Source organism: Callospermophilus lateralis, chromosome 11 (genome assembly GCF_048772815.1).
Source record: "Callospermophilus lateralis isolate mCalLat2 chromosome 11, mCalLat2.hap1, whole genome shotgun sequence".
In the NCBI taxonomy this organism is placed as follows: Eukaryota; Metazoa; Chordata; class Mammalia; order Rodentia; family Sciuridae; genus Callospermophilus; species Callospermophilus lateralis.
In genome coordinates, this window is record NC_135315.1 from 45,649,462 (window position 1) to 45,662,631 (window position 13,170).

The following is a 13,170-nucleotide window of genomic DNA, read 5'->3' on the forward strand; positions in this document are numbered from 1 at the left end:
TGAGGATAGAGAAAAAGTGAAATGCTTTTATACTGTTAGTAGTTACCCAAAAATAGTTTCACTATGGAAAATAGTATAGAAGTTGGCCTTGAACTTGGGATCCTTCTGCCTCCGTTTCCAGAGTTGATGAGATTATAAATGTACATCAACACGTTAGATTTAAACACATTTTAAAAGATACTTCTACATTATGTTTTTCAAAATACTAAAAGTCTTCTTTTTAAAGTTACTAAAATTCAAAAAATCAAACTTAGAATTAACATGAGCCAACAATCTCACTTCTCTGAGTATTTATCCAAAAGAACTGAAATCAGGCTCTCAGAGATATCAGCATATCTATGCTCATTGTAGCACTATTCAAAATAGTCAAGTGGTGGATGAAATACAGGTGCATCAACAGATGAACGGATAATATGAACTATGGTATGTATATACACTGGAATATTAGTATTATCCAGTCTTAAAACGAAATTCTGCAATACACAATAACATGGATAAACTTTGAAGACACGCTAAGTGAAATAAGTCAGTGACAGAGGAATAAATAAATAACCATATGATTTCAATTACATGAAACACCTAAAATAGAGTTACAGAAGCAAAGAAAAGAATAGTGTGGGGGCAGTAAGAACATAGAAGATTACTAAACAACAAGTAAAAATTTTTAGTTATACAAGATGAGTTAAGTTCTAGAGATCTGCTGTACCCTACTGTGGTTATAAAAACACAGTGGATTGTATACTTAAAAATCTAGCCAGGGGCTGGGGATGTGGCTCAAGCGGTAGCATGCTCGCCTGGCATGCGTGCGGCCCGGGTTCGATCCTCAGCACCACATGCAAACAAAGATGTTGTGTCTGCCAAAAACTAAAAAAAATAAATAAATATTTAAAAATTCTCTCTCTCTCTTTAAAAAAAAAAAAAAATCTAGCCAGGCATGGAAGCACAACCTGTAATCCCAATGGCTTGAGAAGCTGAGATAGGAGAAACAAAATTTCAAAGCCAACCTCAGCAATTTTGTAAGGCCCTAAGCAACCTGGTGACACCCTGTCTTAAAATAAAAAATAAAAAGCTGGGAAATCAGCTGGGGATATAATGCTCAGTTGGTAGAGTACTTGCCTCACATACACAAAGCCCTGGATTCAATCCTCAGCACCACAAAAAAAAAAGAGAGAGAGAGAGAGCACGAGAGCGCACTGGGAATATAGCTCAATGGTAAAGCACATTTGAGTTCAATTTCCAGTACCCAAAAAATAAAATAAAATAAAAAAATAATAATTCATTAATAGCCAGGTACTGTGGCAACACTCCTTATAATTCTATCTACTCAAGAGGCTAAGGCAGAAGGATTGCAAGTTTGAGGTCATCATGGGCAACTTAGTAAGCCCCTAAGTAATTTAGTGAGACCCTGTCTCTATAAAATAACAAATAAAAAGGACTGTGGATGTAGCTCATTGACGAAGTCCAATTCATAGTACCAAAAAAAAAAAAAAAAAAGCCTATGAAAATTTTGTTTTTGTTAATGAGTCCATTAAAAGTGAAGTTGTAAGCCACACATTGAAGTGCATCTACAGTCCCAGCACTTGGGAGGTTGAGGCAGGAAGGCAAGAAATAACTCAAGTCCAATGTATCAAGACCAGCCTGGGCTGGGGTTGTGGCTCAGTGGCAGAGTGCTTGCCTTGCACGTTTGAGGCACTGGGCTCGATCCTCAGCACCACATCAAAATAAATAAACAAAATAAAGATATTGTGTTAAAAAAAAAAAAAAGATCAGCCTGGCCAACACAATGAGATCCCATCTCAGGGCTAAAACAAAATGAAGTTCTAAATAAAGATTTTAACTCTTTCTTATAAAGAAGAAGACAGCATACAAAAAGTATTTTCATATAATTATTTTTGAAGTATTTGTGGATACTCTTGAAAGTATGTAAGTCATTCCTCTGTTCATTTCTATTTGGTAAGAAATGTAAGAGGAAAATATCTATGAATAATATCAAACATATTTTAATTATGTATATTTATGTAAAACATGTATTTTTTATCCCCCTGCCCAGAACTAGGGACTGAATTCAGGGGTGCTCTACCCACTGAGCTACACCCACAGTCCTTCTTCTTTTTTGTAGTTGTAAATGGACAGAATGCCTTTATTTTATTTATTTATTTTTAGGTGAATGCTGAGGATTAACAGTGTCTCACACATGTTAAGCAAGCACTCTGCCACTGAGCTACAATCCCAACCCCCTGTGTCCTTTTTATTATTTTATTTTGAGAAAGGGTCTCACTAAGTTCCCCAGGTTGGCCTTGAACTTGGGATCCTTCTGCCTCAGTTTCCCCGAATTGATGAGACTATAAATGTGTGCCATCATACCTAGATTCAAACACATTTTAAAAGATACTTCTACATTATATTTTTCAAAATACTAAAAGCCTTCTTTTTAATGTTACTAAAATTCTTTATTATAATTATTAACACTGATATTTCCACGTGTGCAAAACATTGTGTGCTGATCCTATCCATCTACCCTTTTACTTTCAGTCTCTTCTCTCTTCCCGTCCCCAGGCCCCTTCTCAGTCCCTAATAATCCCTTTTCTACTTTCAGTTCTTGTTTTGTTTGTATTTAGTTTCCACATGAGAGAAAACATGAGATAACCACTCTTCTGTAACTGGTTTGTTCTACTTAACATGACGCGGTCTGTTTCCATCCATTTTCCTACATTCCATTCTTCTTTATGGATGAACAATATTCCATTGTGTATATATACCATATTTTCTTTATCCATTCATCTGTTGACAGGCACCTAGGCTGGCTGGTTCCATATCTTAGTTATTATGAGTGGTGCTGCAACAATCATTGGTACGCAGCTATCTTTCATATGCTGACTTCATTTCTTTCAGATACATACCAAGGAATAAGATAACTAGACCTAATGGCAGCTCTATTTCTAATTTTCTGAGCAACCTCTATATTGTTTTTCATAGTGCCTGTTCGATAATTTATATTCCTTTAAACAGAATGTAAGGGTTCCTTTTTCTCCACAGCCTTATCAGCATTTTTTTTTATATAAACTCACCCTCATTTTCTTTTTCTTTTTTATACCTTTATGGGGTGCTGAGGATCAAACCCAGTGAGTCACATGTGTTAGGCAAGCACTCTACCACTGAGCCACAACCCCAGCCCCCTCACTCTTTTTCTAATCAGGTACTTTTCTGCCTTCTATTCTACTTTATTGACTTAAAGAACTTTAATTAACCTAGTATATATTTATCATCCTTTTATTTTTCATTTTTCTATAATACTGCTTAGATATGTGCTAATGGTCTGCATGTATCTCCCAAAACTCATGTGTTAGAAACTTAATCCCTAACTCAACAGTGTTGGGAAGCAGGAACTAAGAGCAAGTATTTAGGTCACTAGGGCTCTGCCTTTATCACCAATTTTTGGGGGGAGACAGAGGCGGTGTACCAGGAATTGAACTCAGGGGCAACCACTGAGCCCCATCCCCAATCCTATTTCGTATTTTATTTAGAGACAGGGTCTCACTGAATTGCTTAGTGCCTCACTTTTACTGAGGCTGGCTTTGAACACAAAATCTTCCTGTTTTAACCTCCCAAGCTGCTGAGATGACAGGCATGTACCACCATGCCCAGGCCTCATCAACAATTAAACCCACTATAAAAAGAACTTGCTCAAGTGGGTTTGCCCCCTCCTATCTTCCACTATGTAAGAAGGCACTCATCAAATGCTGGGGCCTTGATCTTGGACTTACCAGCCTCTTGAACTTTGAGAAATAAATTTCTATTCTTTATAAATTACCCAATCTCACGTATTCTATTACAACAGCACAAGAAGGACTAATACAGTATATCATTTGTATATGGTATGATGTATTCTTGTGGATTTGCTGTTGTTGTTTATTTTTTGGTTCTGGGAACTGAACCCAGGAATGCTTAATCGCTGAACCACATCCCCAACCCTTTTTTATATTTTAGAGACAGAGTCTCATTAAGTTGCTTAGGGCCTTGCTAAATTGCTAAGGCTGGCTTTAAACTCATAATCCTCCTTCCTCATCCTCCTAAGTCATTGGGATTACAGGCCTGAACCACTCACTCAGGAGTATCATGTTTAATAGAGGAATTATTCTCATGAACTCAACAAATATTTGTTGATATTTGATATTCATTGATTTTAACATTATTTGTCAGGTACCTTTAATCCATTTAGATATGTTGTGCTAACAGATCTATTTGGTCTTCTCTTAGTGATTAAAACATATACATACATAAATATATAAATAAAATATATAGGGCTACACTTGGAATTCTTTCCCCACTTCCATTCAATCTCTGGTATTCAGCTTCAAAAATCATCCCTCCACCACACTGTGTCCTTCTCTTTAGACTTCTATTTTTTTTATTTACTATAAAATATTCCATTTGAGTTATTTCATAGACTTTTGAGATCCAATGTATCCAAAACTGAATATATCATCTCCCTAAAACCATTTCCTCCCTCATTGGTTATATACTCCAATAAATGCCACAACCATCTATCTTCTTGCTAAGATGGAACCCCAATACCACACTTAGCTCTTCTGATCTCTTAAATTTACATCATGTCTTACCAATTCTATTCATGAATTTCTTTCACCCAGATTTGTATCCCTACTGTCTCTACCTGGTCGGGCTACCAATATACCAACTGTATTACTAAAACCATTTCCTACCTACCTTTCTATCCCATCTTAATTCTCCCTGCATCTGTCCTCCACAATGCCCCTAGAATATATATGTTTAAACAAAATCCTGATTATATTACTCCCCTGCTTTAAAACTAAGGGATAAGGATGAGGATGGTAACTTTGTTACATATATTCTTAAGATACATTCCAAACTCCTTAATGGGACTTATTAAGGTCTCTAGTATTCCTCCCAGCCTCATCTCTCTTGTCCACTGCACTCTGAGCATGCTCAACTTTTTAGTTCCCCTACTACTCAGAGCTCCGTGCACATGCTGCCCCTTCTGCTTGAAACACTATTCTTTTTTTTTTTTTTTAGAGACAGAGAGAGAGAATTTTTTAATATTTATTTTTCAGTTTTCGGTGGACACAACATCTTTATTTTATTTTTATGTGGTGCTGAGGATTGAACCCAGCGCCCGCGCATGCCAGGAGAGCATGTTACCGCTTGAGCCCCATCACCTGGCCTACGCTTACTTATTCTTCAGAACACAACCAGAATACCATTTCTGTTTCAAATCATTCTCTATTTTCCAAAGTTGGGATCAGATCTTCCTTCTATGTGAGTACACTGTACACTTCACAGATTCTGCCACACTGAAAGTACTGCTTATGTATTTGTCCACTTTCCCCATTAGTGTGTAAACTCCAAATATGGCAATGTATCTTTGTAGTTTATTACAGTTTTCCTAGCACTGAGCACAATGTGGCTAATCAATAGATTTTAGTTAAATAATTTATTAACTATAATAGTAGGTATAGAGAAAAAACAAAAAGTTGTATCTTCCCCAAAGTTACTAGGAAAAATAAATATTCACATACATAATGCTATAACTTAGATCTATAATGTTCCAAAAGGCCCTATATATAAAAGCTTGCTCCTCAGCTGGGAGGTCAGAGAACTGAGAGGTCAGAGAACCTTATGAGGAAGGATCTAGTGGGAGATTTTAGGTGATTAGGGGTGAGCCTGCCAAGAAGACTATGAGACTCTGGCCCTTTTCTCTCTCTTTCTCTTTCACATCCCAGTGGCTATGAGGTGAGTAGCTTTGCCCCATCACATGCTCCCAGACATGAGACACTATTTTTCGGGGTTTTTTTTTGGGGGGGAGGGGGCTACTGGGAATTGAACCCACAGGCACTTAACTACTGAGCCACACCCCCAGCCCTTTTTTATATTTTATTTAGAGACAGGGTCTCCCTAAGTTGCTAAGGGCCTTGCTACATTGCTGAAACTGGCTTTGAACTTGTAGTTCTCCTGCATCAGCCTCCCAAGCTGCTGGGATTAAAAGTGTGCATCACTGCACCTGGCAATGCACTGCTCTTTATAAGTTGATTTATCTCAGATATCTGTTACAATAATAGAACACTTACACACATAATTATGAACAAAAGGTTGAAGAACAATGGTAGGGATGTTATAAACAAAGAAAAATGCCAACTCATTCCCTTTGAAGTGATCTCCAAAGTAAAAGACAAAAGTGAAGAAAATATTATAATTTCCATTTAAATATATTTTCAATTTCTGTTTTAAAGTATGCTTTCAGGGCTGGGGTTGTGGCTCAGAGGTAGAGCGCTCGCCTAGTAAGAGTGAGGCACTGGGTTTGATCCTCAGCACCACATACAAAAATAAAGATATTGTGTCCACCTAAAACTAAAAACTATTTTTTTAAAAAAGCATGTTCTCAAATGTGCTTACATAGCAGTAGTATTTAGTACAAGCATTCACATATCGGCTATGCTCAATTTTTTTTTTTTTTTTTTTTTTTAATAAACTGAGCGGAGTAGGTGATCATAAAAGCTTGGCAACCACAGTTCTAAGGCATTTGCTCTCAACCTATGTATATGCTAGAGATCTGGGTATCAGATACTGCTGAGAATCTGATGAAAGCTAAGGATCAATTATCTCCCAGAAAAAATAACATAAACCTATTTTTTTTTTAAAGAGAGTGTGAGATAGAGAGAGAGAGAGAGAGAGAGAGAGAGAGAATTTTTTGATATTTATTTTTTAGTTTTCAGCGGGCACAACATCTTTGTTTGTATGTGATGGTGAGGATCGAACCCGGGCCGCACGCATGCCAGGCGAGCTCGCTACCGCTTGAGCCATATCCCCAGCCCCATAAACCTATTTTTTTAAAAACATTAACATGGGGGCTGAGATCGTGGCTCAGCAGTAGAGCACTTGCGCTTGCGTAGCATGTGCGAGGCCCTGGGTTCAATCCTCAGCCCCACGTAAAAATAAATAAATAAAATAAAGGTATTGTGTCCAGCTACAATTAAAAAATAAATATTAAAAAAAAAAAAACATTAACATAATTTTAAGAGTACATGGGAAGGGGGCTGGGGATGTGGCTCAAGCGGTAGCGCGCTTGCCTGGCACGCGTGCGACCCGGGTTCAATCCTCAGCACCACATACAAAGATATTGTGTCCGCCGATAATTAATAAATAAATAAATAAATAAATTCTTAAAAAAAAAAAAGAGTACATGGGGCTGGGATTGTGTCTCAGTGGCAGAATGCTTGCCTCGCATGTGTGAGACACTGGGTTCAATCCTCAGCACCACATGAAAATAAGTAAATAAAATAAAAAAAGAGTATCTGGGCTCCCATGTTAAGACCCACTCTAGGGCCTCCATTTTTAAAGCCACAAGGACAGTGCTTGGAGTAAAGAGGTCAGCAAAATGCCTCAAGCTCTGTGATCCTATTTTGCTTTACCTTCCTTCTTCTCTTCAAACCCCCTGCTCCAACTGGGCATGATAACACATGCCTGTAATCCCAGCAGTTTGAGACTGAGGCAGGAGGACTGCAAATTCAAGGCCATCCTCAGCAACTTATGAGGCCCTAAGCAACTTAATAAGATCCTTTTTCTTAATAAGAATTTTAAAAGGGCTGGGGATGTGGTTCAGTGGTTAAGCACCCCTAGGTTCAATTCCTGGTACTTAAAAAAAAAAAAAAAAACACAAAACAAAACCCCACTTCTCCTTCTCCCCAAAGGTGAAGAACAACACTTTGCAGAAAGTCCCTTAATAAGTGCCACAGAATTTGGGAACACAGAGATAACTCCTTTTCATGCATACAGTACATATATCATTACATACCTTACATGCTTTATCATAATTTTTGCCATTTCCTAAGGCACCCATACATTTTTTTTCTTTTTGGGGGGGATGTTGCTGGGGATTTTGTTGTTTGGTGGCGGTCATTTTATAGGGGATTGAACCCAGGGCTTCCCACATACAAGGCAAATACTCTACCATTGAGTTACATCCCCAGACCTTTTTATTTTATTATCAAGTGGGGTCTCACTAAGTTGCTCAGGCTTTCCTTGAACTTGTGATCTTCCAGCCTCAATCTCTGAGTAGCTGCCTACCCAGTACTGGGGATTAAACTCAGGGCCTCACACATGCTAGGTAAGTGTCCTACCACTGAGCTCACCCAACATATTTTCTTAATTTTCAAAAATTAACCTTTTACCACATATAGTGGCATACACCTGTAATCCCAGCAATTTGAGAAGCTGAGGCAGGAAGACCATAAATTCAATCCCAGCCATTGGACTTAGCAAGATCCTCTATCAACATAAAAATAAAGAGGACTGGAGATGTAGCTCAGTGGCAGAGCACCCCTGGGTTCAATCCCTAATTTAAAAAAAAAAAAAAAAAAAAAAAAAAAACACTACTTTTTAATTAACCTTTTAACTTAAATGTAGCAACATTTTAAGTAAAATATCTATGAACTCAGTTTTGATACTATGGTTATTATTTTTCTAACTCTGATAAAATAAACATACACTTCTTTTCTTTTTTCTTTTTTTGTGGTGCTGGGGATTGAACCCAGGGCCTTATACATGCAAGGCAAGCACTCTACCAACTGAACTATATCCCCAGCCCAAACATACACTTCCCAAAATAAGGCCTTTAGACTCTCGCCAATCACCAAATTTTAGATCACACAGACTACAATCCTAGTCTCTGTAATCACTCTGGGATCTCTGCATACAATAATTTTGACAACAACAACAAAAAAATTTTAACCCAAAAGAAAGTCCAAACACATCAGGCTCAATCCTTTCATTTCACAGGTTTAAAAAAATAAATAAATAAAACGAGGCCAGGCACAGTGATGCAGACCTGTAATCCCTCAGGCCTATAGTCATTCAGGAGGTTGAGGAAGAAAGGTCACAAGTTTGAGGTTGGCCCTGGCAATTTAGTGAGACCCTCAACAACTTAGTGAGACCTTGTCTCAAAATAAAAAATAGAGGGAAAAAAAAGACTAAGGAAGTAGGTCAGTGATATAACTCCCTGGGTTAAATCCCCAGTACAAAAAAAAAAAAAAATTGCGACCCAGGGAGGTTAAGTGACTATCCAAGATCACAGGAAATGTTTAATGAAATGTCTACTTCTATCAGTCTAGCTTGTTTTCCATTACATAATGTCCATTCAGATCACACAGGAATGATGCAGTATTAATGACTTTTCATCTGTTACCTACCTTACTCTTCCATTCAGATTTATCTGAACATGCTGCTTAAAATCTGGGTATTTGGATGCCAGATATGCAAAGTCAGGAGGTATGTCCTTGTATCTATTTCTTTCGTGCATTGATTTAATTGGTGCCATCTTTAGGGGGAAAAAAAAAAGGTAAAAGATCAGCATATTTAGTTGAAAAACATTAATGGGGAAAGTCATGGAAGCCAAGTCAACAGTTACAGCCAACATGTCTTTTCCAGTCAACTCAGGAAGTAGAAATTACACTTTGAAAAGGTACACAGTAAGCACATGAAAAGATGTACAACACTATTAGTCATTAGAGCAATACAAATCAAAACCAGAAGGAGATATCACTTCACATCCATTGGGAAAGCTATTATAAACAAAATCAGAAAACAAGTATTTGCAAGGATGTGCAGAAACTGGAGCCCTCATGCATTACTGGTAGGAAAGTAATAGAATGGTACAGCTGCTGTGGAAAAAAAAGAGTTGAGTGATTCTTTAAAAAGTTAAACACAGGCTGAGTACAGTGGCACACACCTGTAATCCCAGCAGCTCCAGAGTCTGAAGCAAGAGGATGATAAGTTCGAAGCCAGCCTCAGCAACTTCATGAAGGCCCTAAGCAATTTAGAAGATCTTATCTCAAAAATAAAATGTAAAGATCCTTCGGTTCATAGTACCCCATTTGAATCAAATGTATGATATGTCAAGTTCATTGTAATGTTTTGAGCAACTAATAAAAAAAAAATTTTTAAATAAATAAATAAAATAAAATATAAAACTACTGGGGATGTGGCTCAGTGGTAAAGACTCTCTGAGTTCAATCCCTGGTACCGCAAAAAATAAATAAAATAAATAAAAGTTAAACATAGGCCTCAAGCACTGCTAAAAAAGAAAAAAAGAAAAAAAAATAAGCTAAACATACTCTTCTTGCCATCTTGGAGCCGGTGTAGCCCTATTGAGAACAGGACTTCAAAAAGTTTGGAAGCCTGGGGTGCTAGCTATAAGGTGAGTTCCCAGAACCAAAGGGAACACCCAGCTCTTCTTAAAACTGAAGGTATTTACTCTAGAGATGAAACTGAATTCTAAGGAGGCAAGAGATATGCTTGCATATACAAGGCAAAAAACAACAAAGTAACTTTTGGTGGCAAACTGAAGAAAACCAGAGTACCTGGGGAAAGGTAGCTTGTGCCCATGGAAACAATGACATGGTTCATGCTACATTCCAAAGCAAACTTTCTAAGGCCACTGGGCACAGAAGTTATGTGATGTTGTATCCTTCAAGAATTTAAACTAATGAAAAGTAAAGAACTAAAACTGGATTTGTGGGGGTTTTGGGAGGAAAAAAAAACTCAACAAGAATTACCATATTGCTGGGCACAGTGGCACATACTGTGTAATCCCAGCAGCTCAATAGGCTAAAACAGGAGGATGGCAAGTTCAAAGTCAGCATCAGCAACTTAGCAAAACTCTAACCAACTTAATGACCCTGTCTCAAAGAAAAATATAAAAAAGTCTGTGGATGTGGCTAAGAGGTTAAACACCCCAGGGTTCAATTCCCCATCTAAAAAAAGAAAAAAGAGAAAAAAAGAGAGAAGTACCATATTTAGTAATTTTACACTCCTAGGTATATCCCCCAAAGAATTGAGTGCAGGAACACAAATGTACATCAATGGTCAAAGCAGCATTATTCACAATGGCAAAATGGTGGCAACAACTCAAGTGTTCATCAACAGACAAATGATTATACAAATGATTTGTACAAAAAGTATGGGCACATTTGTGTGTGTGTGTGTGTGTGTACACACATGAGGAAGGAGGACCGCAAATTCAAAGCCTGCCTCAGCAACTTAGTGAGCCCTAAGAAACTTAGCAAGACCCTATCTTAGAAAATAAAAGATACTTAAGACTACATAGCTGACATAACACTCTGAACATGTGTGAAACAAATGTCAATGAGGTTACATATGACCAAGTTAATTACAAATGTAATAAATTCAGTACATTTCCTGCATTAGTTATTCTGGTCAGAACAGATGCAAAATGAGTCAATAAAGCTGGTTCTTTGCTACCCACCCTCCTAACAAGAGCACTAGATTTTAAGCTAAATATATCTATTTCTTAAAGTTTAGCTAGGTGTCAACTCTTTTTTATGGACATGATACTGTATTTTATTTATTTTTATGTGTCTGAGCTACAACCCCAGCCTAGGTGTCAACTCTTACCTGACATCAGCATTGTCACTCCCCACTTTAATCTACTTTTCCAGGCTCATTCTACTCTAGAACATAGAAGCCACATTGGTCTTCTTGCTATTTTCTATCAAGTCTAGCACACTCATGCCCTAGGGCTTTTGCACTTGCTGTCAGTGTGCCTGGACTGTTCTTCCCCCAGAAATATATACACTGAAAGTACCCTCATCTTATTCAGGTCTTTAGTCAAATGTCAACTTCTCATTGACAACTTTCCTAAGTACCCCCATTTAAATGTGCAGTGAATGAATGCATCTTATTTTACTTCCTAGCTTTTATTTTACTTCCTAGCTTTAGCCTTCTACATAGAATTTACCCTTTAGACATTTATTTTGCTTATGCCAATAAACTTCATGAAGAAAAATATTTTGTCTGCTTTGTTCACTATGATATCCCAGAACCTAAAACAGGGCCTAGGAGAGCAGACACTTAATTATTTGTTGATTCAAAGAACGATGGGAGAAAAAGAAATAACGAACGATGGAATTCTTTTCACTGTCCAGGTTATCCTTAATGAGTTGGCAGTCCCTTCCCTATCTTGAGTGTCAAAAAAAAGCTCAGCCCAAGGGCTGGAACTTTTTCTCCCGGGTTACCTTAGTCCAGAAAGCTAAAGAAGTAGTATTCTTGAGGCTGACGCACAGACGTTCTTTGCTCTTTCTCATTTCCATGCTTCTGTTTTCTTGATTCCTCATAACCCTTAACCTTCAATTACCATATTTCTTAACATGAAAACTTGTAAATTTGACTAAATTCTGCTTTTAGAAAGTCGAATTCCTTCTCAAATGATTCCTTCCACCTCGTTCCTAAGCTCCGTTTTCTCTTCTCTCCTTCCCCCGTAAATCCGACTTTTTCCATTTGTCCTGCCACTGCCAGTTCTCCAGCTCCTCCACTCCTTCCACATCCTTACCTTACCCACTCCATTTGTCTTCCCGCCTCAGTTTCAGATCTCTCTAAACATCAGGCCCGAAGGGTCTTCCCTACTTCAACCCGGTCTTTCAACTCCTCCCACCCATTCATAACATGGTAGCGCGCCCCCGCGCCCGCAAACACCCACCTGCACCAGGTCTCCCTTTCTAGACCCGAAGACAACATACCCCAAGAGCCCAGAACGCGACAATGAGGAAACTAAACGATCCATGGGATGTTGTTACAGAGGTGACCCATAATCGTAAACCCAAACAAAGTGTTAAGCAACCCACCTCTGTCAGAGATGTTCCTCACCGACGTTGTGCCTAGTGTGGGCCTGTAAAAATCTCAGAATTTTACCACCCGCTGCGTGAAGCTCCAAGAAACGCAGATGTGACGCTTCCAGCGCGCCGCCATCTTGTGAAGCTATCTAACCTCGTGATTGGACAAGTCACTCTCGCGATATCTATGGCCTAGTCTGCAGGAAGATTAAACTGTCGCGATATCTGGCGTTGGAGGCTTCTTTTTGAGAGAAGGCTGGGGATTGGTGGTAAATCTAACCGGGTCCTTTGCAGTGTGACCAAAGGCGACCTGTTCTCGAATCTTCTAGGAAATATGGTATTTTTTTGTTTTGTGGTACAGGGAATTGAACCCAGAGGCACTCTACCCCTGAGCTACATCCCAAGCCCTTCTTATTTATTTACTTATATTTATTTATAGTACTGGGGATTTAATCCAGGAGCAATTTACCGCTGAGCTACATCCCCAGACCTTTTTTTATTATTATTTATT

The 13,170-nt window shown here is 38.3% G+C and overlaps 1 protein-coding gene across 1 annotated transcript in view; it reads right to left on the reverse strand.

Annotated features, from left to right (window-relative positions):
- Mettl16 (methyltransferase 16, RNA N6-adenosine) overlaps positions 1-12,801 on the reverse strand; it is an 84,768-nt gene extending 71,967 nt beyond the window's left edge. The window contains exons 1-2 of the mRNA XM_076871685.1: positions 12,672-12,801; positions 9,222-9,349 (exon numbers count right to left, since the gene is read on the reverse strand). Coding sequence (XP_076727800.1) covers positions 9,222-9,349 — 128 coding nt within the window. The 5' untranslated portion in view covers positions 12,672-12,801. The remainder of the gene's footprint in view (positions 1-9,221; positions 9,350-12,671) is intronic.
- Between the last annotated feature and the right edge of the window lie 369 nt (positions 12,802-13,170).